The sequence below is a fragment of the Rhinoraja longicauda genome, chromosome 22, assembly GCF_053455715.1.
Source record: "Rhinoraja longicauda isolate Sanriku21f chromosome 22, sRhiLon1.1, whole genome shotgun sequence".
NCBI lineage: Eukaryota > Metazoa > Chordata > Chondrichthyes > Rajiformes > Arhynchobatidae > Rhinoraja > Rhinoraja longicauda.
Genome location: NC_135974.1, coordinates 4,282,792 through 4,310,200, shown reverse-complemented (window position 1 = coordinate 4,310,200; position 27,409 = coordinate 4,282,792). Strand labels below are relative to the sequence as shown.

Below are 27,409 nucleotides of genomic sequence, written 5' to 3'. Positions count from 1 at the left end.
TTGCCTTGACTATTTTTTTCCTCTTCACGTACCTAAAAAAACTTTTGCTATCCTCCTTTATATTATTGGCTAGTTTACCCTCGTACCTCATCTTTTCTCCTCGTATTGCCTTTTTAGTTAACTTTTGTTGCTCTTTAAAAGAGTCCCAATCCTCTGTCTTCCCACTCTTCTTTGCTATGTTATACTTCCTCTCCTTAATTTTTATGCTGTCCCTGACTTCCCTTGTCAGCCACAGGTGTCTCTTACTCCCCTTAGAGTCTTTCCACCTCTTTGGAATAAATTGATCCTGCAACCTCTGCATTATTCCCAGGAATACCTGCCATTGCTGTTCCACAGTCTTCCCTGCTAGGGCCTCCTTCCAATCAATTTTGGCCAGCTCCCGCCTCATGCCTCTGTAATCCCCTTTGCTATACTGTAATACCGACACTTCCGATTTTCCCTTCTGCCTTTCCATTTGCAGAGTAAAACTTATCATGTTGTGATCACTGCCTCCTAATGGCTCTTTTACCTCTAGTCCCCTTATCAGATCAGGATCATTACACAACACTAAATCCAGAATTGCCTTCTCCCTGGTAGGCTCCAGTACAAGCTGTTCTAAGAATCCATCTCGAAGGCACTCTACAAACTCTCTTTCCTGGGGTCCATTTCCAACCTGATTTTCCCAGTCTACCTGCATGTTGAAATCTCCCATAACCACCGTAGCATTACATTTTTGACACGCCAATTTTATCTCCTGATTCAACTTGCACCCTATGTCGAGGCTACTGTTTGGGGGCCTATAGATAACTCCCATTAGGGTCTTTTTACCCTTACAATTTCTCATTTCTATCCATACTGATTCAACATCTCCTGATTCTATGTCACCCCTTGCAAGGGAATGAATATCATTCCTTACCATCAGAGCAACCCCACCCCCTCTGCCCACCTGTCTGTCTTTTCTATACGTTGTGTACCCCTGAATATTCAGTTCCCAGCCCTGGTCCTCTTGTAGCCATGTCTCAGTGATCCCTACAACATCATACTTGCCCATGACTAACTGAGCCTCAAGCTCATCCACTTTATTTTTTATACTACGCGCATTTAAGTACAACACTTTAACTTCTGTATTTACCTCCCCTCTCACATCGTTCACAATTGGCCCTGCCCTTAATTTCTTTTCCGCTCTAGAACTTCTGTTCCCATTCTTCCGAGAGTCTTTTGCAATATCTCCTGTATTCCCTTTTACCTCATCTTCATATTCACAATTTGTTAACCCCTCCCCCCCACTACTTAGTTTAAAGCCACAGGTGTCACACTAGCAAACCTGCCTGCCAGAATGTTTGTCCCCCTGCTGTTAAGATGCAACCCGTCCCTTTTGTACAAGTCACCCCTAGCCCAGAAGAGATCCCAGTGGTCCAGAAATCTAAATCCCTGCTCTCTGCACCAGTCCCTCAGCCATAAATTCATACCCTCTATCTCTCTGTTCCTGGCCTCACCAGCACGAGGTACCGGTAGCAGTCCAGAGATAACTACCTTCGACGTCCTACTTCTCAGCGTTTTTCCCAACTCTCTAAACTCCCGCTGTAGCACCTCCTTCCTCTTCCGCCCGACGTCATTCGTGCCCACGTGCACAACGACTTCAGGTTGATCGCCTTCCCTCGCTAGGATTTTCTGAAGCCGGTCTGTGATGTGTTGAACCCTGGCACCAGGGAGGCAACAGACCATCCTCAAGTCCCTCCTGCTGCCACAGAATCTTCTATCCGTCCCTCGGACTATGGAGTCACCGAGCCACTACGGTTCTTCCAGACTTCGGTCTCCCCTGTCGTGTATCCTTGCCAACAGGTCCGCCACTCGGACTGGAAACGTCTTCTGCCCCGACAGTTCCCAAGAGGGTATACCTATTTGCAATAGGCACAGCCACTGGGGTCTCCTGTAGTCCACGTCCACTCCCCCCGGAAACAGTCTCCCACCTTCGCTCGACCTGGACCCTTGGCGTGACAGCCTCACAATAGGTCCTGTCGAGGAAACTCTCGCATTCCCGGATGGCCCTGAGGTCATCCAACTGCCTCTCCAACTCCACCACACGTCCATTCAGGAGCTGCACCTGGACACAGTTCTTGCAGGTGTAGCTCCCAGAAGCTCCCGCGACGTCCCTGTCTTCCCACATCCTGCAGGAAACACACCGCACCAACTTTTCCGCCATCACCTTGTGCCTATAACCAGCTCTGGCTTAAAACAATGGTATCCTCCTCACCTCAGCCTCCTCGCCGAAGACTCGCACTTTTCTCACTGGGCACTTCCCTCACTGGGCTGCACCCTTTTGTGAGCCTTGCTTATATCACCAATTTAAATTGCCTGATTGTCCAATTTACCTGACTTCTCACTTAAACTGCCTGTTGAACTGTGATTAGCACTTACTTTACTGCTCAGCCAACGGGCGTCCTTGCTCTGCTCCCGGACTTTTCAAATTGACTACTACTTCCTTTTGGCGCTCTTTCCCTTGTGAAAAATAAACTTCTCAGAAGAGATCTATGACTTATCGGATACATGCTCTGATGCTCACCACTCAGCCATAACACTATTTGGAGAATTGCTTTTGTTTAAAGGGAACCAGCTAATTAATATTTGAGGTGGAAAGATAACACAGTTTCCACTTACTTTGTGCTGCTCTGCAGTCGTGTGCTAAGCTTCATAATGGCAGTTAGTGCATATTCACGGGTTGCAAGTGCCGAGAGAGTGGAGTGCAGAATCTTTTCCAAAACATCCAACACCTCATCTTCTGTAACCTATAGGTAAAAATGCATCAACATAATTCTACCTTTCATATTTAATCAAGCACAAGTTATTAAAATCCAACTTACTTTTTTAAAGAATATTTTGCAATTTAATATTTACAATTTCATACATCGAAATTAAAAACAGTAACTGATGGGTCGCTGGACAATTCTACGCGAGTTAAACACGTTGATGACTGGAGTCTCGTGAACAATCAGGACATTGTAGACCCACATGGTTAGATTTTGGTTGTACAGAAGTTCATTAGGTCAGACAAATGCTGGAGGCAACTCAGCGTCAGTACTCAGTTGCAAAAGATGACAACAGCAAGACTAACAGCATCCAACTTTTAAAACGCTTTACCCAAAATGGCGGCGCTGCCCTAGCAGCTGCGGCTTACCTGCGGTCCGTTTGTCTCTGTGTTTTGTTGTTTTTTTTGTCTTAATTGTAGATGTGATGTCGTGTTTTTGTGTTTATGTACTATGTGTGTATGTGGGGGGGAGGGGGGGAACTGTAAAATTGTAATATGTGTCCCTTCCGAACGGAGACCCGACCTTTGTTTTCTGGGTGTTGTCTCCGTTCCTGCTGCGGCCTACCATCGGCCCAACTCCTGGAGCTGGCGGCCTCCAGGGCTCCGGTTCGCAGAGCCCGCGGACCGGACTCACCATCAGCGGAGCCGGCCGTCCTCGGAGGCTGCGGGAGCGGCTGCGACTCGCCTTCGGCTCGGGCCGCGTGGATGCCGACATCGGGAGCTCCGGCAACGGCAGCGTGTTCGCCCGCCCCGGATCGCGGGGCTTGGGTCGGCCCGCCGCGGACATTTCACCATCCGGCGCGGCCTGAAAAAGGCCGCGGGATTTTTCTCTGCTTGACGTGGGCTTCAATGTCGGGAGCCACGACCGCCCAGACGTGCAGCAACAGCGGCAGCGTGTTTGCCCGCCCCGGATCGCGGGGCTGGGGTCGGCCCGCTGCGGACCTTCCACCGGCCGGCGCGGCCTGGAACGTGGCAACGACACCAGCCTGACCGCGGGAGAAGACGGCGGGGGAAGGGAAAAGACATTCTGGCCTTCCATCACAGTGAGGAGGGGACTGGAGGAGACTCACTGTGATGGATGTTTCTTTTTTTTGTGCGTTGGGTGGGGTTGTGTAATTTGTTTGTTTTATTGCTTTTATTATTGGACTGTGGGTGACTAAATTTCGTCCAAAAGGATGACAAATAAAGATATCTTGAATCTTGAATCTTGAATCTTTGCATAAACTAAATGAGGCACAATAGAGTTGACACACAAGTATTGAAGTAAACAGGATCACGCAGAAAAATTCCGTTCATTTGCTCGAGACTTCAATTTATTTCATCAGGAAATGTCACGTCTTTCCAGGTGTATAATATTATTGTACTCTAGAAAATGCGTTTGCACCTGAACTGGTGTTTCCTCCTCAAACTCCCCCGACAGAAGAAGATCCCCATATTCTCCAACACACCACACTGCAACTTGCACGAGAGGTTGCTGCAAGAAAAATATACACCCACATCAGACAAATCAACTGCGGATCAGATTATATTCAGGCAAATTTGGATAATTTGGTTATGCAATAAGACAAAGAGGGGTTGGTAGAATGGGAGAAAGATCTGGAGGATGAAACACATACATACATAGAAGGCAGAAAAAGAACAATGGATTGTTTCAACTTTAACAAAGAATGTCACTCCAATACATCTTTCAATAAATTCTCATCAGCCTGAAATATTAGCTAGCCAGATGTTTCCAGTTCTGCTATTAATCAAATTGGGAAGACTAAGACACAAGACAATCTTCAAAATAAAAGCTAAGGCAGAGGTGACAAGTTAAATTGAATTTGGCCATGACTATTGCTTTGGCCAACAAGGATATGGAATAAGAGCTGGAAAATAGAATCAGGCTGGATTCTGCCCATAATATTATTATGGATGGTTTAATATAAAAAATTTAAATGGAGTAAAATACAGCGTAATGTATCAAATGCCAAATACTTATTATGAAGATGCAAGCAACATTTATATTTAACAAATTAAGCAATACATTTTGCTACTCGCCTGTGAAATATCCACACGAATGGCCTGATGGAGCTTCTGCACAATGTATGCATGAAGAGAGTTTGCATTACTGATGAGCTGAATCAACAGAGGCACCGAGTCATCTCGAACATAACTTCCAGCCTATTGAGAAGGACAATAAAACACTGCAGCACTGGAACCTGCCCTCGAACGTTCTAACAACTCTAAAGACCAGATATCAGAGGCGTTTGTCTGGAAGTAATACATACTGTGGTGAGAACTCTCATGATGGTGTCAATGTGCCATCGTTTGTTTGGAGCGTATCTAGAAAAGACATTTTTACAAAATAAAAATGTAATCGCTTGTGTAAGCTAAACAGAAGCTCCTTTGCTATTCAATGTCAAGATGGAGCTGCATATTTCATCCACTTTTTCACTTAATTCCCATAATCAATGTTCAAAAACGTAGTGATCTTTGCTTTGTGTACATTCAATGACCAAGCACCTATAGTCCTCTTCAACCAGGTCATTCCAAAGACTTGCAGAAATCTGCATAGCAGAAATTTCTCATTCCAATTCAAAGTGGCAGGCCCCTGGCTTGAGGCAGAGTTCCTGAGATAGATACAGGTTCTCCCCGGCTTACGATGCTTCAATTTGCAATATTCCGACTTTGCGATGGTGCAAACGGCTGCGACCCGTAGCTCGCCTCCGGCCACGTGATCACGTGTATGCAATGCATTTCGACTTATGATATTATCGGTTTCCGATGGGTTTCTCGGAATGGAACCACATCGTAAGCTGAGGAGCACCTACACACCATTTTGAAGTAAACAGGGTCATGCAGAAAAATTCAGTTCATTTGCTCCAGAGACTTATGTAGTCTAGAGACAGAGGTTATGGGGAGAAGGCAGGACAATGGGGCTAGGAGGGAGAGATAGATCAGCCATGATTGAATGGCGGAGTAGACTTGAAGGGGCGAATGGCCTAATTCTACTCCTATCACTTATGACCTTGCAGAAGAAACAGCCTTTTAGCAGACAACCTCTGCTTTTAGCAGAACCCCTTTGACGATCTTATACATCATCACAAGATCATCTTTTACCATAACCACTGAAGTATAGAGTTATAGTCACCATTACCGAAATGATCCCCTCCTGACACTCCTTTGGTCTATCCACATACTGTCAAATGCTCTCCTGGATACACCTCAAAAAAGTTTGCCCCCTCTAAATCTTTGAGTCACTGGATCCAAGTTCAAACAGTTGCTGGCCATTAATACATCTGAAATATATTGTGGAATGAAATGTAGAGTAAACCACCGCAGAGTGTGAACATGTTTTAAAAAAAACCTGCTCTGCATGATTCCGGTATTCCCTTGTGCTATGTGTGTTTATGGGTAAACAGTTCGCCATCCATGATGACTTTATCTCATCCTATTAGGCAATAATCCATGTAATTTGGTGGGCAAGCGACCTTTTCCTGTAAAATGGAACCACAAGAAACTGTAGTTGCTAGAATCTTGAACAGAAATTAAAGTACTGGTGGAACTCAGAGGCCAGGCAGCACCTGTGAAGGCAATGGACAGACAACGTTTCAAGTTGGGACCCTTCTTCAGACTGAAAGATATGGGGAGGGGTAGGGAGAGAAGAGAGAAAGCTGGAAACAAGGTGGGGATGGGGAAAGCAGAGCAAGTGAAAGGCAAATACAGGTGAGGGGGGGGTTGATTGGCAGATGGGTGGAGATAAAGACTAGAGATAGAGGAGACAAAATGGGGGTCAGATAAGGAAAGATCAGGAGTGAAATGTAAAGCCGGAGAGAGGGAAATATTGGACTCGGGGAGGGGAGATGAGCATTCGGAAGAGGGGAAAGAAGCAGGGTGACAGAAGATGGTGAGAAAATGGTGCATGCACCACGTTGGAGGTTTAACTTGCAATTGGAGATGTTCATACAATTGGTTTTAGCTATCGAAGTGGAATACAACGCACTGTTCGTCTGGTTTGCGGGTGGCCTCACTCTAGCAATGGAAGATGCGGAACGAAAGATTGGTATGGAATGGTAAGGGGAGTTAAACTAGTTAGCAACCAATAGCTCCAGCAGGCCTTGGCAATCAGAACACAAGTTTTGGCAAAACATAAAATGTCGTCGCTACACTTAAGACGGATGCAAAAAAAACCCAATGCTTTTGTAAGCAGCTATCTTCTAAACAGCCAAATTCTATTTAATACAGGCTTTCAACATTCAATAATACTTAAGGGAAAGACTGATGGATTGGAAAATTCTTCTCTGTACCAACAGATTCAGTTGTATCATCGTGATTTAGCTCCGCATTTTATGTGGTCAACTTCTACAGCTGATACCTACCAATTGCATAGTGTCTAATAAATACACATAGCAGAAGAAACATCTTGTAGGTGCAAGATTGTATTAAAACATGGTTAAATTATCTCACATAACCATCAGCAGTCACCTAAATAAGAGAAACTCAGGCCTGCACCAAGACTTGACAGCAATTCAACACTGACTGTAGCAAATTAGAAAACAATAATTCCATATTTTAATAGCAAGACCTATAAAATAGCAAACTCTGTCCTCCTTACTCTATATTTCCTATTACAGGTTTCGTGCTCCTATTCAACCTCAGTTTGTTACCAACACCTATGTGCAACGTTTCAACTGTTAATTATGGAGGGAATTGTAGTTGCCAGACATTGGGCACAATTGCATATTAATTCACAATATTTTAAAGCCTACATTTTGGCCTTGCATTTGAAGCATGAGCATTAACAGAAATTACATTCTGCATTTTTACATTAATAGATCATACTTTCTACAAATTACCATTTTGTTGCAAAAATGTACAGAAAGCATCTAAAAATCTGTCCATATTTCTACCCTGTTTTGCAACTGGGTTTAGGAGGTCTCTTAGATAGTTTCAGGAACTAGAAATAACGATAATAGTCAAAGAGCCATTGCATCTTGGTGTTGACCTCATACTCATCCCAGGAACAACACCATGCATTTGAGCTTCAGGAATGGGAAGACATTCAATAGGCCCTGGAAGATCATTGGACTGGGAACAACATCTTTCTATGACAATGTTGAGGGATCAGGTTGCAAATAGCTCGATAGTTGGACCACTGCATGGGAAGGATCGCTGGGGGAGTCAGAGCCATTTGAAGTTATTTGTGATCCTCTGCCTGCCTTTGAACAAGTACCCCATATTTGGTATAAGAAAATAACTGCAGATGTTGGTACAAATCGATTTATTCACAAAACGCCGGAGTAACTCAGCAGGTCAGGCAGCATCTCGGGAGAGAAGGAACGCGGCAGGTTGATTTTGTACTGAACAGGAAGTTCGCTGCTCAATTCAAACAACATTATTGTGACTGTTGTAGGAAATACGAGATAAAGACCACCATCAAATAATTTAAAACCAGAAAATTGTGCAGTTGTTGTGCACAAGCTTAAGCATGTGAATGAAACATAGTCTAAGAACAAACTAAGATTGGCTCTTATATAGCTTCAACCCCCATAGCAGGGGTATAATATAGGCAGACATAAACGCAAAAGCAAGAATGGCATTTTCAAAACGCAAAGGGACTCCACCAGTGACATCCCAGTGAATTCAAAGATTAGGTTCGGTTGAATTCCTCACTTACTTTTCTGCTGCGAGGAATATTCCTGAAGCACAGTCCGCCTTAAACTCTGGGTCACAGTGGTCCAGAAAATAGAGTAATTCTTTCATCATTCCTCGGACATTGCTGCCATTAACCAGGGCAAAGCACAAATCCATTGCACGTCTATTTGTGACAAAGGGCAAAAGACTTGCATGAAAATCTGATTAGCACCAATAGTTAGCATAACCTCAATTCAGAATGTCTGAAATTAGGATTCAGAATTTAACAATTATTAAATTACAAAAACAGAAGTGAAAGCAGAAAGCACATGGGCCTCCAGTATCATTTCCTTTACCATAAAATGCTCGTGTTTCCCCAATTACAAGTTCACTACATTTTCAGAACTGATCATGTGAAAAGCAGTCAGCACAATTAAACAATTAACAATGACATGAGCTGCTTTTGGAATATGGTACTCACTTGGTAACAATTACAAAAGCAAATCACTTTTTTATCTCAATGATGCTTGTTCTGAAAATGCAAATGACGGTATGTAGGATGCTTGAAGGTTGGCATGATGCTGCCAATGTCACCTCATCTATATACAAAAACTCTCGTTTGTTATCTTGTTTGTGGCTGAACTTCATCCAAAACGGTACACGATAGCGCAACAATATTAGGCCCACCTTACTCACCATTGTCACTTTAGCGATAATGCAAGTAGTTTTATTGAAATCGGTGTTATATTTTCAAAGTTATTCACATTTAAAAGTTTAAAAGGAGGGGAGCAGGGAGGGAGGGGGAGTGGGGGAGAAGGGAGAGGGGAGTTGAGGAGAGAGGGGAGAGGACAGGGTGCTGCACCAATGTAGGAGAGGTTTGGGCCAACGGGTCCACTTGGTCTAGTATTTGATAAAAAATCTTGGGTCTAGCATCATTGGTTTTGAAAAAGCAGGATAGAAATAGTCTAAACAAATCCCACATGTTAACATTTGAATCTTCAATGGACTGGATACATATGATGATAATGTGTAGTTAGCTTTTACCATTTTAAGGATGAATCAACTCAGCGGTAGCGAGGTAAAGAGATAAATGCGAGGTTATCCAATTTGGTGGCAAGAACAGGAAGGCAATTATAATCTGAATGGTGTCAGGTTAGGAAAAGGGGAGGTGCAACGAGACCTGGGTGTGCTTGTACATCAGTCACTGAAAGTAAGCATGCAGGTACAGCAGGCAGTGAAGAAAGCTAATGGTATGTTGGCCTTCATTGCGAGCGGATTTGAGTATAGGAGCAAGGAGGTCCTATTGCAGTTGTACAGAGCCCTGATGAGTCCGCACCTGGAGTACTGTGTGCAGTTTTGGTCTCCTAATTTGAGGAAGGACATTATTGCTATTGAGGGAGTGCAGCATAGGTTCACCAGGTTAATTCCCAGGATGGCAGGTCTGACATATGATGAAAGAATGGGTCGACTGGGCTTGAATTCACCGGAATTTAGAAGGATGAGAGGGGATCTTATAGAAACATAAAATTCGTAAAGAATTGGACAGGCTAGATGCAGGAAAAATGTTCCCAATGTTGGGGGAATCCAGAACCAGGGGTCACAGGGGTAGGCCATTTAGGACTGAGATGAGGAAAAAAAATGTCACCCAGAGTGTTGTGAATCTGTGGAATTCTTTGCCACAGAAGACAGTGGAGGCCAATTCACTGAATGTTTTCGAGAGTTAGATTTAGCTCTTGGAGCTAAAGGAATCAAGGTACATGGGGAAAAAAAAGCAGGAATGGGGTACTGATTTTAGATGATCAGCCATCAAAGGGATGAATGGCCTACCCCTGCACCTATTTTTCTATGTTTCCAAAAGGCTCTAACCCCAATGCACTTATCTATTACCACTTCATTATTCCACTAATACCTGCCTTTTCACTAAATTAGACAGCTGGCAATTTTTTCTAAACTGATTTAACTTTGAAAGTGGACTTGCTGGGCAACTATACAGAATTATTTTTAGTATTATTTGGAGAAAGGTCCAATTAACACTACATGGCCTTACCTCTGCTTAGGACAATAGCTGCCTATTGGTTGGATAAAGAACAGGCAAGAGACCAAGGAGAAGCTGGAAGCAACACAGGAGAGGAGATCCCAATAGCTTCTGGCTAAGAAGTTCAAACCTAAACCTTTTAGAGGCACAGATGTTTTTGTTTTAGAGTACAAATGGATGTCTGTGGAATTGAATTCTTCATGAAACACAAGGTCACTTCCCTGAAAAGCCTCCTTCAAAACTGTGACTGCAGCGAGGAAGAGGAAAATCTATGTACATGTCCTGCAGTGGAGTTTGCCATAACCTAAATGTGCAGCATTTGAAAAAGCTGCTAGACCAGGATATCCTTTCAGGATATTTGTCGATACCTTTAGGACAACTTTACCAGGTCTCAATATTATGAACTGTGCAAATTTGACATGTGCCATTTGACAAAATTAAAAATATATAATTGCAAATTGCTTCTGTTTTACCTTTAGTCAGAAATCCAACATAGCAAAGGCTACTGGTTCCAAAAATGAACATTCAGAAACACTCCCTTATTAGTCATGCCCTGTGTCCTCAATTTGAAACCTGCCCATTAAACTGCTGTTTCACAATATATCTAACAACAATTTTAATGAGAAATCTCAAGTGAAAGGTGAATGTCTACTTCTTATCGCAATTCTTTATGTAACAAATTTGATCCAATGAATGGTTATATTGTCAGAGAATTGGGTGGCAACGTTTAATTTCTGATTTGGGTTTAGAAGAAGTATTTGTTCTGTGTTATTTGTAAAGATATTACACGAGATGTACATTTGCAGAGTGAAGCCCAGCGCAAATTGGAGGAACAGCGCCTCATATTTTGCTTGGGTAGCCTGCACCCCAGCGGTATGAACATTGACTTCTCTAACTTTAAATAGCCCTTGCTTTCCCTCTCTCTTCATCCCCTCCCCCTTCCGTTCTCCCATCAGTCTTACTGACTCTGACCACATTCTATCTCTGTCCCGCCCACTCCCGACATCAGTCTGAAGGAGGGTCTCGACCCGAAACGTCACCCATTCCAGAGATGCTGCCTGTCCGCTGAGTTACTCCAGCTTTTTGTGTCTACCTTCGATATAAACCAACATCTGCAGTTCTTTCCTATACACATAGATTTATAGAATATTGCCTGGAATTTAGCACAAATCCAGGAGAATTATTCAACTGCAGGGTAGTTGACAAGGGAATGAGAAATAGTGGTTTGGGATTGCATTCTGATATTTATACTGCTGAGATGGAAATTAAAGTGCTGTCTGGAATATGGTTAGCACCAAAGCTGAATACCAAGGGCTACATGTAAATAATGCATGTTATGCTCAGAAATATTGTTTAAATATTAGAAGCACAGAATAATGTACAGCAAATATTCCAATTTTTTTTTTCTTCAAAAATTGGACCATGAAATATCAACTAGTTCTGAAAGATATATTGAGCGCCCATCCATGTAGGAAATGTCACATTTTAAAATGCAATTTAAAATTCAAATGACATTTGCTTCTGGAACCAGGTGTGCTGGTATCTGATCGTGTGATAAATATCTTGGCGCCATCGCTACTGCCTTCCTTTGAACTGATTTATTCATAGTTTCCTGCAATAATGTTTCTCCAAATGAAATAAACATGGAGAATTACTTTGCTATAGCAACACCTCCACTGTAACATTAATATAAAATTATCAATGATCAATAATACCACAAATAATATGTCATTAATCTGCAAGGTTATAGAGCAAGTTACGGGTAATTGAAGGAAGTTGGAGAAAAATTCTTCAAGTCGCAAATATTTATTTCATTTTCCCAAGATCTATAGCTAAAGTAATAGCATGCAGTGGTATCAGGAACAGTTTCAGAACTAGGTATCGTAGCTTATTGCCGGCTCTGTCGCATGCTGTCCCCAGGTTTGCTAGGTTGTCGCAGATGCATTTAGAAGCACGTAATATTAAATTAAGAAAGGCATTTGAAGATACCAGAAGATAGTTTTGTTTAACCAATTTATTTACCGTCAGGACATTTGACAGGTAGATTGGAGGCGACAGTTTGACGCAGGTAAGCGTGGGAATTTCGCGATGTTTCCGAAGACTGTGTAATCTCTTAGCCAGTGCTAGTTTCACAAAAAAGTAACTTGTATCGACCTGACTCGGTATTGTCATGGTCATTGTTGTAGGGTAAAAGAAAATGTTGGCAATCTGTTATGACTTTGGCAGTCGCCTTAAAAATCGTGTAACTGGGACAGGCCTTTAACATGACCATCTATCTAAAAGCCATTGGTAGAAATTAACCATTCACAGTGGTTTATGTTAACTGTGCCCTCCACGCAAGATTGGTATTTGGCAACAGGGCCACCCTTTACAGTCAAGTAGCCCGTGGGCTGAATTTCCAAATTCTGCACCTATCACTTATGATCTGTCAATAACTGCTGCATGGCCCGTACAAACAAATCTTGGGAGTTAAATGTTAGGGAAGGCATATTTAAAAAGGAAACCATCTACACAACTTTTGAACGAATTATTAATCATATTGTTAGATACAGTGTCATATCATATCATATCATATCTATACAGCCGGAAACAGGCCTATTCGGCCGTCCAAGTCCGTGCGCCCAGCGATCCCCGTACATTAACACTATCCTACACCCACTAGGGCCAATTTTTACATTTACCCAGCCAATTAACCTACATACCTGTACGTCTTTGGAGTGTGGGAGGAAACCGAAGATCTCGGAGAAAACCCACGCAGGTCACGGGGAGAACGTACAAACTCCTTACAGTGCAGCACCCGTAGTCAGGATCGAACCTGAGTCTCCGGCGCTGCATTCGCTGTAAAGCAGCAACTCTACCGCTGCGCTACCGTACCGTCCTCCATAATGTTTGGGACAAAGACCCATCATTTATTTATTTGCCTCTGTACTCCACAAGTTGAGATTTGTAATAGAAAAAAAATCACATGGTTAAAGTGCACATTGTCAGATTTTATTAAATGGTATTTTTATACATTTTGCTTCCACCATGTAGAAATTACAGCTGTGTTTATACATAGTCCCCCCATTTCAGGGCACCATGTTTGGGACACATGGCTTCACAGATGTTTGTAATTGCTCAGGTGTGTTTAAATGCCTCTTTAATGCAGGTATAAGAGAGCTATCAGCACCTAGTCTTTCCATCACCTCTGGAAACTTTTACTGCTGTTTATCAACATGAGGACCAAAGTTGTGCCAATGAAAGTCAAAGAAGCCATTATGAGACTGGGAAAAGAATAAAACTGTTAGAGACATCAGCCAAACCTTAGGATTACCAAAATCAACTGTTTGGAACATCATTAAGAAGAAAGAGAGCACTGGTGAGCTTGCTAATCACAAAGGGACTGGCAGGCCAAGGAAGACCTCCACAGCTGATGACAGAAGAATTCTCTCTATAATAAAGAAAGATCCCCAAACACCTGTCCAACAGATCAGAAACTCTCTTCAGGAGTCAGGTGTAGATTGTCAATGACCAGTGTCCGCAGAATACTTCATGAACAGAAATACAGAGGCTACACTGCAAGATGCAAACCACTGGTTAGCCGCAAAAATAGGATGGCCAGGTTACAGTTTGCCACGAAGTACTTAAAAGAGCAACCACAGTTCAGGAAAAAGGTGTTGTGGACAGATGAGACAAAGATTAACTTATATTAGAGTGATGGCAAGAGCAAAGTATGGAGGAGAGAAGGAACTGCCCAAGATCCAAAGCATACCACCTCATCTGTGAAACATGGTGGTTGGGGTGTTATGGCCTGGGCATGTATGGCTGTGAAGGTACTGGCTCACTTATCTTCATTGATGATACAACTGCTGATGGTGGTTGCATAATGAATTCTGAAGTGTATAGACACATCCTATCTGCTCAAGTTCAAACAAATGCCTCAAAACGCATTGGCCAGTGATTCATACTACTAAAGCAACAAAGGAGTTTCAAAGCTAAAAAATGGTCAATTCGTGAGTGGCCAAGTCAATCACCCGATCTGAACCCAATTGAGCATGCTTTTTATATGCTGAAGAGAAAACTGAAGAGGACTAGACCCCAAAACAAACATAAGCTAAAAATGGTTGCAATATAGGCCTGGCAGAGCATCACCAGAGAAGACACCCAACAACTGGTGATGTCCATGAATGGCAGACTTCAAGCAGTCATTGTATGCAAAGGATATGCAACAAAATACTAAACATGACTACTTTCATTTACATGACATTGCTGTGTCCCAAACATTATGATGCCCTGAAATGGGGGGACTATGTATAAACACTGCTGTGTGAAACCAAAATGTATAAAAATTGCCTTTATTAAAATCTGACAATGTGCACTTTAACCACATGTGATTTTTTTCTATTACAAGTCTCAAATTGTGGAGTAGAGGCAAATAAATAAGTGATGGGTCTTTGTCCCAAACATTATAGAGGGTACTGTATATGAACAAATAGCACAACCGTGCACTGTGAATGATATTTTCAGTTGAAACATGACAATTCTAGAAAACGTTATGCTGGAGTAACTCAGCGGATCTGGCAGCATGTGACAGGACCATTACCTTTTAATGGAGACATCGAGGTCAGTGAGACAGTCTACGATCGTACTCCGGTGTCTCTGTACTGCATTGTGGTCTGTCTGCACCATCTTCAAAAGTGACGTCAATGCAACATACCTTCGGGGAATAAAAACCTCAAATATGATTTTTAATACGAAAATAAATGAGAGAGAAGTAGCAGCACACCCCCACTAAGTGGTTTACTGAAAGTAAAGGCCAGGTTTAATGTCACATAAGAGCATGACAGACAAAGGGGAACTATCTGTTCTGCAGAATGTCCATGCTGCGGTGTTGGGAACCCAAATCACTGAGTTACAAAAAAGCAGAATTGCCCTTATGATACTATTCTCAATGAAACCAAGCGTGGTTTTGGCATGTCAACCACTCAAGGGTACAGTATAAATATTGTACTTGTCAAACAGTCAGTCAACACTTAAACTTTTGTAGAATTACTTGCTGAGCCCTGCCTTGAGTGTAAGGCAAGTTCATTCAGGGATTTCCCTTGCTTGTAATATGATGTTGACCAAAGCTCACTTCTATAGCTTCAAGAACACAAGAAAATAGCATTAGGAGGCAGGACCCCTCAAGCCTGTCCTTCCATGCAATGTTATGGATAATCAATGCTGGCATTAATGCTTCTGTGTCAGTCCCCCACTACTCAATCGTTCAAATATTTATTCATCTTCAATTTAAAGTGCATTCCACGACATGCCCTTCACCAGCCTCCAGGGAGGAGAAATCCAGAGACTCACTGTTCTGCATGACAATAAATTTCAAGCACCTCAGTTTTAAAATGATCTGCCCCTTAGCTAGTTTATAACTCTCCCACTTGAGAAAACACCTCAACATCTAATTTGTCAAGCACCACTTAGAATTTTAAATGTTTAAATCAGGTAGACCTTCAGTCTCCTACACTCCAAGAGATAAAGGCCCAAACTGCCTTGCTTCTCATTTGGATAACTCTGATCTCCAGGATTTTCTCAGACAACGTCCAATGTAATTTTTAGGAAGGGTAAAAAATTCAACAGTCTAACCATCACTCTCCGTAAATGGAACAAACCTCCAATCAGTTTGCAATAAAAGTCAATATGCTGTTTGCCTTCACAATTATTTGTAGGACCTGCCTGATAACTTATTGTAATTCATGCAATGGAACAATGATCCCTCTGAATTTCACACTCCAATAGTCATCCTTTTGATTCTTTAACAACTTTTGCAAGATTTTCATCTTATCATTTAATCTAATTAATCATCGATACCCTGCTGTAGAATCACAACGTTCTCACAAACATGCCCTTACACCTATTTTCATATCATCAGCAAACTTAGAAACCTTACACTTCATTACCTCCTCCAAGTTGATAATATAAATAGTAAACAATTGAGGGGCAAGAACCAATCCTTGGGGTACCCTGTTACATTTCTCCTCCCTGAAAGAGACCAATTTATTCCAATAGTTTTATGTATGCCAGTGAGTCTTCAATCAAAGTCAGGATAGCGTGGATAGAAGATTGGCTGACTGGCAGAAGGCAAAGAGTGGGAGTAAAAGAGGCCTTTTATATTTGCCCAGAATCTCGTGCCCAGTGTAGGTGAATCGAGGATCAGAGGACATAGGTTCAAGGTGAAGGGGAAAAGTTTTATTAGGAATTTGAGGGGTAATGATTTCAACACAAAGGGTGGTGGGTGCATGGAACATGCTGCCAGAGGACGTAGTTGAGGCTGGGACTATCCCAACATTTAAGAAGCAGCAAGACAGGTACATGGATAGGGCAGGTTTGGAGGGATATGGAACAGGTGCAGGCAGGTGGGACTAGTATAGCTGGGACATGTTGGCCGGTGTGGGCAAGTTGGGCCGAAGTGTATCACTGCATCACTCTGACTATTTGGCTGCTGTTGACTAGTGGCATTCTGCAGGGGTCGGAGATCGGTCTGCTAATGGTGGAATTGATGACTTTGTGGCCAAGTTTGCGGATTATATGAAAATAGGTGAATGGGCAGGTAGTGTTGATGAGGCAGTGAGTCTGCATTGGGCCTTGGACAAGGTTGGGAGAGTGGACAAAGAAGAGGCAAATGGAATGCAGCGCAGCAAAGTGTTCAGTCATGACTACTTTCTAAATGGGGAGAGGATTCAGAAATCCGAGTTGCAAAGGGACTTGGGAGGATTGGTGCAGGATTCCAAAAAGGTTACTTTGCAGGTTGAGTCATGGGAAGGAAGGCAAATGCAACGCAAGCATTCATGTCGAGAACTTAAATATAAAAGCAAAGATGTGATGCTGAGGCATTGTAAAGCACAGGTGAGGCCACAACTTGAATATTGAGAGCTGTTTTGGGTCCCGTAACTGAGGAAGGATGTGCTGCCATTGGAAAAGGTCCAGAGGTGGTTTACAAGAATGATCCCATTCCCATTTGGTTAATGCAAGAAGAGCGTTTGATGGCCCTGGCTCTTTACTCGCTGGAGTTTAGAAGGATGAAGGGGTGGGGGAGGGATATCATTGCAACCTTCTCTGAAGAAGGGTTTCGACCCAGAACATCACCTATTCCTTTTCTCCAAAGGCAGCCTGACATAGAAACATAGAAACATAGAAAATAGGTGCAGGAGTAGGCCATTCGGCCCTTCGAGCCTGCACCGCCATTCAATATGATCATGGCTGATCATCCAGCTCAGTATCCCGTACCTGCCTTCTCTCCATACCCCCTGATCCCTTTAGCAAAAAGGGCCACATCTAACTCCCTCTTAAATATAGCCAATGAACTGGCCTCAACTACCTTCTGTGGCAGAGAATTCCACAGACTCACCACTCTCTGTGTGAGGAAATGTTTTCTCATCTCGGTCCTAAAAGACTTCCCCCTTATCCTTAAGCTGTGACCCCTGGTTCTGGACTCCCCCAACATCGGGAACAATCTTCCCGCATCTAGCCTCTCCATCCCCTTAAGAATTTTATATGTTTCTATAAGATCCCCCCTCAGTCTTCTAAATTCCAGCGAGTACAAGCCCAGTCTATCCAGTCTTTCCTCATATGAAAGTCCCGCCATCCCAGGGATCAATCTGGTGAACCTTCTCTGTACTCCCTCTAAGGCAAGAACGTCTTTCCTCAGGTTAGCAGACCAAAACTGCACACAATACTCCAGGTGCGGTCTCACCAAGGCCCTGTACAACTGCAGCAGAACCTCCCTGCTCCTAAACTCAAATCCTCTTGCTATGAATGCCAACATACCATTCACTTTCTTCACTGCCTGCTGCACCTGCATGCTTGCTTTCACATGCTGACCCGCTGTGTTACTCCAGCTTTTTGTGTCTATCTTCAAGGGAGGGGGGGGGGGGGGGGGAAAGGGGAGTAAAAGTTCAGCCATAGAGTCAGTTTAGACAGCAAGATTGAACATCTGATACACAAAATAAATCTTAGAATTATACTCACCTAATATTTTTATCATTGTTTAGTAAAAATCTACCCAAAATATTTACAGCTAGTACCTGCGGATTAGAAAAAAACAGATTATCACATATTAAATAAATAAATCTTTTCATAGCTAAGCAAAAACACAAGTGTTGGAGGATTTCAGCGGGTCAGGCAGCCACTGTGGATGGAATAGGCAAATGATATTTTGGGTCGGGACTCTTCAGAAGCTCATCTTCAATTACCTCAATTCCATTTTGTCCACCATTCTGACCTACATCCCAGACACTGCAAACACTTTTCAACACTTCAATAACTTTCAATTACTAGACTCCTCATTGCCACATGTTTACCGTAGATGTCCAGTCCCTATTACACCTCCGTTCCACACCAGAAAGGCCTTCGGACCCTCCACTTATTCCTTGAAATAGAGACCCAGTCAGGTACCTTCAACCAGCGCTCTCCCCTGCCTAACTGAACTTGTCCTCGCCCTCAACAACTTCTCTTTTGACTCTCATTTTCTTCAAGTCAAAGGTAAATAAAAAACTTCTACTAACATGTCCACTCATATGGGCCCATTATGCCTGTATTTTTGTTGGTATGTTGAACACTCTGACCCAAAAGATTGTTTGCCTATTCCCTCCACAGATGCTGCCTAACCTGCTGAGTTTCTCCAGCACTTGCTGTTTTGCTCAAGATATCAGTATCTGCAATTTCATGTGTCTCTATTCATAACTAATCTATTGTTGCACCACCGTTGACAATGTTTGTCAGAACTATGGTTTTGGCCTTTTAATGGAATGCAGACACCGGGCCACACGTGGTTGCGGGTCTCCAGTGCTACACTCAAGCAAGATCCAAGAAATGTGTATTCCTCCTCACCATGGGCAAAGCAGGGGATCAAGCTGCAGGAAAGCTGCACAGTAATTATTAAAATCAATGAAAATCTGAGATTCAAATCAATTGTTTGAGATTCATCATTCCTATAAATGACACCCTTTGAACCTTTTAAGCAAATTACTTATTTTGTATTTCGTGGAGCTCACAGTCCCTTGGGAGGATGCGATGCAGGAAGCCTTTGAAAGAAAGAAACTGCGCTACACAGACCTTGCAGCGGAGGCAGAACAGCGGGGCTGGAGAGCAAAGATCTGCCCGGTAGAAGTTGGATGTCGAGGATTTGTGGCAACATCTACCGTAAGACGGATGAAGGACCTGGGGATCAGCGGACAAGCCCTACGCCAGGCTATCAAGGAAACATCATGGGTGGCAGAGCGGAGTAGCCAGTGGCTCTGGCTGAAGAGGAAAGACCCCATCTGGTCTCCCAAATAAGCCGGCTAGGCAGATGCAGAGGGGGGTGGTTATGGGACGCCAGAATACACTGCTGAGCCTACTGGAGACGTCATGGGTCCAATCAGCAAAACGTCGATGAAAGTAGGTGCCCACTTGATAACCCCAATGACGTGTCTGCCTAGCCTTTCTCAACACCGGAGGAGCATAGGTGAGTGCATAAGCCTCCCATCACCACCGGGAGCAAATTGACATTTGGCACTTTGGATTTCTAACATCTTGTCCTGTGTATTTGGAAACTCTACCCTCCCCTCACTCCCTGTCCCGCCACATTTGTCTACACTTTCCTGTTCGTTCTTGAGAAGACTAGCAATACTTCTGTAAAAGTCAGCAAGGCCATCTACGTTCCACTCTGTCCTTTGGAGAAAACACCTAACACCTAAGGTGGCACAACGGTAGAGTTGCTGCCTTACAGCGAATGCAGCGCCGGAGACTCAGGTTCGATCCTGACTACGGGTGCTGTCTGTACGGAGTTTGTACGTTCTCCCCGTGACCTGCGTGGGTTTTCTCCGAGATCTTCGGTTTCCTCCCACACTCCAAAGACGTACAGGTTTGTAGGTTAATTGGCTGGGCAAATGTAAAAATTGTCCCTAGTGGGTGTAGGATAGTGTTAGTTTGCGGGGATCGCTGGGCGGCGTGGACCCGGTGGGTCGAAGGGCCTGTTTCTGCGCTGTATCTCTAAATCTAAAATCTAAATCTGATACACCTAATAAATGCAGCTTAGCATACGATTCATCCTACAATTTTGCTCAGTGATACATTTGCAAGCATAGCTTTAATTTTTGGAAAAACACCCCAAAACATGAATAAATGTGCCTTTACTTCACTACTTTCCCATCCCTACATCCACCACCATTGTAGTGCTGTGAAGCTCTTAGTCCACTGAGATTTTCCAGTTAGATACATTGTTCCAACAACTTTCACAGTAAAAGCATCCCACCACTTCCATTCGGATTCTCCTTCACCCATCAAGAAGGGCTCAATCTCACATAGATTAAACCATCTGATAAACGATTTGGATCATACTACCATGTAACAAACGTTTAAATTCTTCCCTTCCGATATTCTAGAGATTGACTCACGCTGGGAATAATGCCACAGTTGCTCTTTGCAGCTTGTGCAAGTTGCCCAAATGTAAACACATGCTGCAACTGTGTGAAGACTACCAGAGCCAAGCTAAGATCATTATTCACCAAAGAGGCATTGGATGAGAGGATTCACCACCCAAGCCCAGATCTTGAAGTTAAGTATTTTGTTGGTGACCAACTCACCTCAGCCAGAACAATACAGAAATACAGAGGATAGTAGTGTTCTTTTTTAACAGATGAACAACATCCATCGGAAGGGTGAAATTTTCCTTTACAAATTGCTCACAATTAGGACTGAAGCAACAGTTCACCCATGCAAAGTTAATTGAATCAATTTGTTCAAAAATTCAGTGACCAGGAAATCTCACTTACCCTTAACCCACTTTCAGACTTGATATCCATCACTGTTAACACCGTTTCATATAAAATGGCATTGCCTACATTTTTACTGGTTTCAGTGTTAGTTGCCACCTAAAATGGGAAGAAACATGACTGCAACAATATAGTTTCAATTGAGAATGGCAAAATGATTTGAAAGAAAGGGCATATTCTCAACATGTATGCCAAGTATAAATCACAGTCAATCAACCGCCGGTCAGATCTGAATAAAGGCTTCTGCAAGGCAACATCACCTTAGACACAACTTAGACTGTTTGAAACACTAGGTTGGAGTGGGAATAGAGTTCGGGAGATTTCAAACATACTGAGGGATTTAGAGCATCATCTGTGTTTTTAATTATCTTCAATTGGTCATTTAAATACTATCACACAGGTAAATGATGAAACAAAAATAGACCCATTTTCATACATTACACCAATTTCTCACCAGAATTGAAATATATCTAATGTGTTCTTAAGCTCACCCCTTACTCAACACAAAATGTATTTGGATGCATGTGAGAATTGTATATTTCAGCAGTAATTAGTCTTTCCGGATTTCAAATAAATCCACTTTTCCAGATGAAATCCACTGATCGCTTCTCTAAAAGGTGTCTACATAGTTTTTGATGCATTTCACAGAAGTTGCTTTTATATTGGTTGCTTGCATTTTATTTGACATTTGCATCTTGTGCAACCAGCAACAATTGCAAAGTGTACATCAGTCAAGGCCAGTAACAGAGAAACTGGGAATTTTTAAAACTTCAAGTTTCTATGCGTATGGTAACTGGCGGGTTGCCAGCAGAAAGATGTTTTTAAAAAGTTATTTTAAAACCAAAACAAAACAGCAATAGAGAAGCAGCAACAAACGGAAAGAGTTTATTTTCCAACACCAGCAATGAAGGAGCAAAGTTAGGACAATCTTGTTGATTCCAAATTCTACAATCTTGTTTTGTTACAAGGCACAGTATCAGTAAAACAAGCTTTTATAAACTCAAATGGTGTTTTTTTTCCGCAAAAGGTTTGGCGTATAAAAGAAAGGCTTGTCGAGAACTAATCAGGACATTGAGACATCACATCTAGAATAAAATGTGCAGTTTATAACTTTTGTGTCCAAAAGATGGATGGACAAGTGACTAATTTTGCAATGATTTTCAATTTGGCCATTTTATTATTTTCAGTATTTCTTTTTTCAATTAGAGTTTCATAAAAATATTTTCATTCCTATCAAAATATAGATTTCTGGGTAAATTTACATTTCATCCCCAAAATGGGTTCCTGAAATGATGAGTGATATCTGCCTACATTCAGCGGTTTTTAACAAAAACAAGAAGCGATCTACAAGATTGGGCAACTACAATTCTAAAGCTTTATTTGTGGAGGAGTTAGGTTCGGGGAATAGAAGCAGTTAGAGAAAGAGCGAAGTGGGTAAAAGTGTAGGCAGGACCAGAGGTGGTGCTGGGAAAGACAAAAAAGTGCACGGGTGAGAAAGGCAGCCTGGGAAAGAAAGAAAGTGAACCAAGTGGAAGGATCGGAGAAACAGGATCTGGATTAGGAAAGGGCAAAGCTGGAACCAACACTGAGCAGAGGACAAGGGCATGCCATTTGAAGGTAAAGAAATTAACTCATTCGCAAATCAAGTCACACTAATGGCTACAGCATGCAATGAAAACCAGCAAATTCACCCATGGATTACAAATATAACCTGCCCGTGTAGATTAATTTTACAATTAAATAAGTCCTTTCAATCTTTTAGCTTAAATCAAATGTTCATAAAATGTGTACTGGTGTCATTTAGAAAGATGTATTTATTAATTGTGCCAAAATAAAATAAAAATAGAAAATGCTGGGAATACTCAGAACATTAGGCAGTTTCTGTGGACAGAGAAAGTTAATTTTTCAGGTCAAAGACGCTTCGTCAGAATTGCTCACCTGTGCGAGAATATCATTCATTTGTTCACTAGCTTCGTCATCACTTTTTCCCAGCATTCTCAACAACCTTAAAATCTGCACCTGTGAAATAGAAAAGCCCCTTTCAAAATACATTTCATAGGAAACATGAAGAAAAGATCAAACAGATGACCAATAACATAATTTAGCAGCATCTTCCAAATTAGACAAGGCTAAAGCAGAGTATCATGACATTGAGGGAAAACAAGTTCCAGAAAACAAAAGAGGAGTTAAAAGCACATTTGCAATTCAGTCCATTTGTCTGGTAGATGCAATGTATGCAGGTGGTGGTACAAAGGGTTAGGGTTAATTACAAACATAGTTAATTGAATACTCAAACAACGAGCTGTGAGGTTGGTGAATAGCAATGTGCACTCAAATATCCATCTAGCCCACTTTGTTTCTACTTCTTGTTATGCACAAAAGAGCAAAATACATTATTGTATTTCATAACATTACTGAAAATATCTGCAGTTGCATTCTAGAGCACAAGGATGATCTCAATCAAAGGCAGGAGGGGGTGCTGAAAATCGTTAGTATGTAATTTTCTAAATTTTAGAGAAGTATAGGTGACCTATACCTTTAGAGGAAATGACTATCCTTCCAAGTTGGGGAATCACTGATCAATGTGGGAAACCAGCTAGTTTGACAAAGATGATGCAGTTGTATTATTGCTGGATTAACAATCTAGGTACTAATGGCAAAATTATGGGGCCTGGGTTTGGATCCAGGGAGTAGGGAGAAAGCTGACAAAGAGGTGATGGGAAGGAGTAGGGCAAAAACTGGCAGGTGTTAGGTGCCTTTGGGCAAGTAGGGATGATTGGCAGAGGTGGAGATAGCAAGTGTTTGCTGCACTCCGTCCCCATAACTCAAGGACTGCAGTGGCTTAAGATCACCACCACCTTCTCCAGGGCAATTAGATTATAAGTGATAGGAGCAGAATTAGGCCATTCGACCCATCACATCTAATCCGCCATTCAATCATGGCTGATCTATCTCTCCCTCCTAACCCCATTCTCCCCACAACCTCTGACAATTAACTGTTGGCTCAGCATGTGAAGCCCATATACCTTGAATGAATTACAAAAAGCCGGGCGTGCGTTACTGGATGATGGTGATGCACATTCAGCGAAGGTTTCTATTTCTGTAATATCCAATGCTTGGAAAGTGCATATTCTAGAACAGAATTGAAATTTGATTGGCTTTAGCCATCTTTTCCACCCTCCCAATTGTCTGCAGCCATATTTATAGTTCACACATGAAGGATTTTCTGTGGATTCATGGTGATCAGAGCCCAAGCATGGAATTAATACCTTTACTGGTGGACAGATATTGGGAGGAGGAAAGATTGGATAGATTAGGGCTGTTTTCTTTAAGACAGAGTCTGCAGGTAGACTTAGTTCAGGTATTTAAAATTCCAAGAGGTCTAAACGGGAAGAACCCATCAGAGGGATAAATTTTAAGTAATTTGCAGAAGGATTGGAGGGGATGAAGAAAGGGAGATGAAGAAAGACATTTCCACTCTAGAAAGTGGCTGAAAGGGTGCTGGAGACAGCAATCCTCACTACAGACATTCCCTGACTTACGTAAGGGTTATGTTCCGTAAAATCTTACGCAAGTTAGATTTCACGCCAGTGGAATCACCTACAAACTAGGTAGAAAAATAATTGCAGATGCTGTTCAATACATAAAATGACATGAAGTGCTGGAGAAATTCAGTGGGTCAGGTAGCATCTCTGGAAAATATGGATAGGTGAGGTTTAAGGTCGGGACTCTTCTTCAAACTGATTCAGTCTGCTGATTTACTCCAACACTGTGCGCCTTCAAACTAGGCGCAGGTGCAACTGGTCTGCATCAGCGAGCCCTTCTTAACCAGCTGCCTCATCAACCGGTTGATGCGGCTGTTGTCCACTTTGCTGCTTCCCCTCCACTGCTGCCTCCTCTTCCTGCCCTGGAGTTGCTGATGTGTTCCACCCTGGAAAACAATGGCGACTGCAGGGGAGAAGATGTCGGTGGAAGCGGACCAAATGACGGGCTTCAGGACGAAGCGGCAGCTGGTGAGAGGGGTGCGAGCCCCATGGTGACTGAGCACGCCCTGGTGGTAGCAGTGTCCTGAAGAAAACGCCGTCGGCCAGGGGCTACAACACAAGCCACAACAACAGCCGGAGTGGCAGATGTTGAAGGGCGGCTCTCTCGTGCATTTTATAGAAGATGGCAGTGACTGGGCCAGGATTTACTCTCCACCACCTCCCTCATTCTCACTCACCTTCCCAGTGTCGCACCGATAGTGGCCGAAACTGGAACCAGGGGCCTCTAAGAATAAAGGGGAGGCCATTTAAAACTGAGGTGAGAAGAAACTTTTTCACCCAGAGAGTTGTGAATTTGTGGAATTCTCTGCCACAGAAGGCAGTGGAGGCCAATTCACCGCGTGAATTTAAAAGAGTTAGATAGAGCTCTAGGGGGCTAGTGGAATCAAGGGATATGAGGAGAAGGCAGGCACAGGTTAATGATTGTAGATGGTCAGCCATGATCACAATGAATGGCAGTGGTGGCTCGAAGGGCCAAATGGCCTCCTCCTGCACCTATTTTCTATATTTCCATGGAAGAGCAGTGATGTTTTTATGTCTATGAAACTCATGGGAAGCCAATAACATGTCATTCAAGAAGTTTATTTGATTTTATAGAGGTGTATAAAATCATGAGAGGAATAGATCGGGCAGATGCACGGAGTCTCTTGCCTCGTGTAGGGGAATCGAGGACCAGAGGGCATAGGTTCAAGGTGAAGGGGAAAATATTAATAGGAATCTGAGGAGTAACTTTTTCGCACAAAGGGTGGTGGGTGTATGGAACAAGCTGCCAGAGGAGGTAGTTGAGGCTGGGTCCATCCCAAAGTTTACGAAACAGTTAGACAGGTACATGGATAGTACAGGTTTGGAGGGATATGGACCAAGCGCAGGCAGGTGGAACTAGAGTAGCTGGGACATGTTGGCCAGTGTGGGAAAGTTGGGCAGAAGGGCCTGTTTCCACACTGTATCACTCTATGACTCTTCACTTATTGTGAATTGTTTCTACCAAGTGCGACTTACGTAACCTGCCTGTCACACAAGTCGGGACTGCCTGTATATTTACAGTCGTTGAGAGAAGCAATTTGCAGGGCAGCAGACCGAGTGCTGGGATTTGGGATAAGGTCGGATAACTCTTTTCTAACCAATACAGACATATTGACCACCTTGTACTTTGCACAATTCTACACAACAGTGAAAAAATTAACTATGATTTATGTCTGTTGAAAAACCTTTGTCCTCCAATAATGTCACTCTTAGAAGCACCAAAGACTCCTTCAGAAAAATTACAAATGAACAAACCAATAAATATTTGATGGCTATTTCTTTAACAGAGATTTGGAAACCAACCTGAAGGAATGGGTCACTAATTCCAGACACATCATGTTCGGGTGAGTAACCCGACATTATTAGATTCTTCAGGGATTTGACCAGTTGTGGAACAACCTAAGAAGAATAAGTAAATGATGAAAACAGTACGTTAATGATTACATTCCAAGAAAATTAACTATGATATTGGTCACATCAATACAATTGATCTGAATTGGGAGAAAGTAGCAAATTGGATCAAAGACTGATTAAAAGAGAAGCAGAGTGAGAACTCCTCAATCATTGGAAATAGGTTATCATGTTCTATCATATTTTGCTGTGGGATAAATCAATTTTTTAGTGTACACCAAGCAGAAGGAGCTTAAGGGGGCAATGTCCAGACTTCCAGACAATGATCAGCTTTGTAAGCAATTCTGAGGGATGCAAAAAACAAGACATGAAGACAGCAAAATTAGCACAATTCTAAAAATGGAACTCAATGCCCAAGATTGTAAAATGGTATCTTTGTCTCAAACATACTTTGTTAAATATAATTTGTGTGGGAAATGTTCAGCGACAAGGAAGAGGAGATGGGACAATTCAATCTAATTGCATTGCAGGGGACACAAAACAGAAATCAGAAATGGGATCCCTGGCTAAATCTTTTTTCTCATTCTCTACAGTACCCAATCTTAAGATCAATTAACTTACCAGGGAACTATTTGACTAGCTTGTTTCTGGTCTGAATGGCTTAACACTTTATCTTCCTAAACAGCCGGGGCATAAAATATTTAAATTTAAGAGTACGAAAATAGATTCAATTTCAAACACTATGCAAATGGGCAAAATGACATCCTGGGCGATT

At 42.5% G+C, this 27,409-nt stretch overlaps 1 protein-coding gene across 1 annotated transcript in view; it reads right to left on the bottom strand.

Annotated features, from left to right (window-relative positions):
* LOC144604345 (AP-1 complex subunit gamma-1-like) overlaps positions 1-27,409 on the bottom strand; it is an 88,997-nt gene that overhangs the window by 22,020 nt on the left and 39,568 nt on the right. Inside the window, exons 7-16 of the mRNA XM_078418610.1 lie at positions 26,587-26,682; positions 23,156-23,236; positions 21,218-21,316; positions 18,432-18,487; positions 15,019-15,132; positions 8,445-8,585; positions 5,056-5,110; positions 4,826-4,948; positions 4,170-4,259; positions 2,638-2,765 (exon numbers count right to left, since the gene is read on the bottom strand). Of these exons, the coding sequence (XP_078274736.1) occupies positions 2,638-2,765; positions 4,170-4,259; positions 4,826-4,948; positions 5,056-5,110; positions 8,445-8,585; positions 15,019-15,132; positions 18,432-18,487; positions 21,218-21,316; positions 23,156-23,236; positions 26,587-26,682 (983 nt within the window). The remainder of the gene's footprint in view (positions 1-2,637; positions 2,766-4,169; positions 4,260-4,825; positions 4,949-5,055; positions 5,111-8,444; positions 8,586-15,018; positions 15,133-18,431; positions 18,488-21,217; positions 21,317-23,155; positions 23,237-26,586; positions 26,683-27,409) is intronic.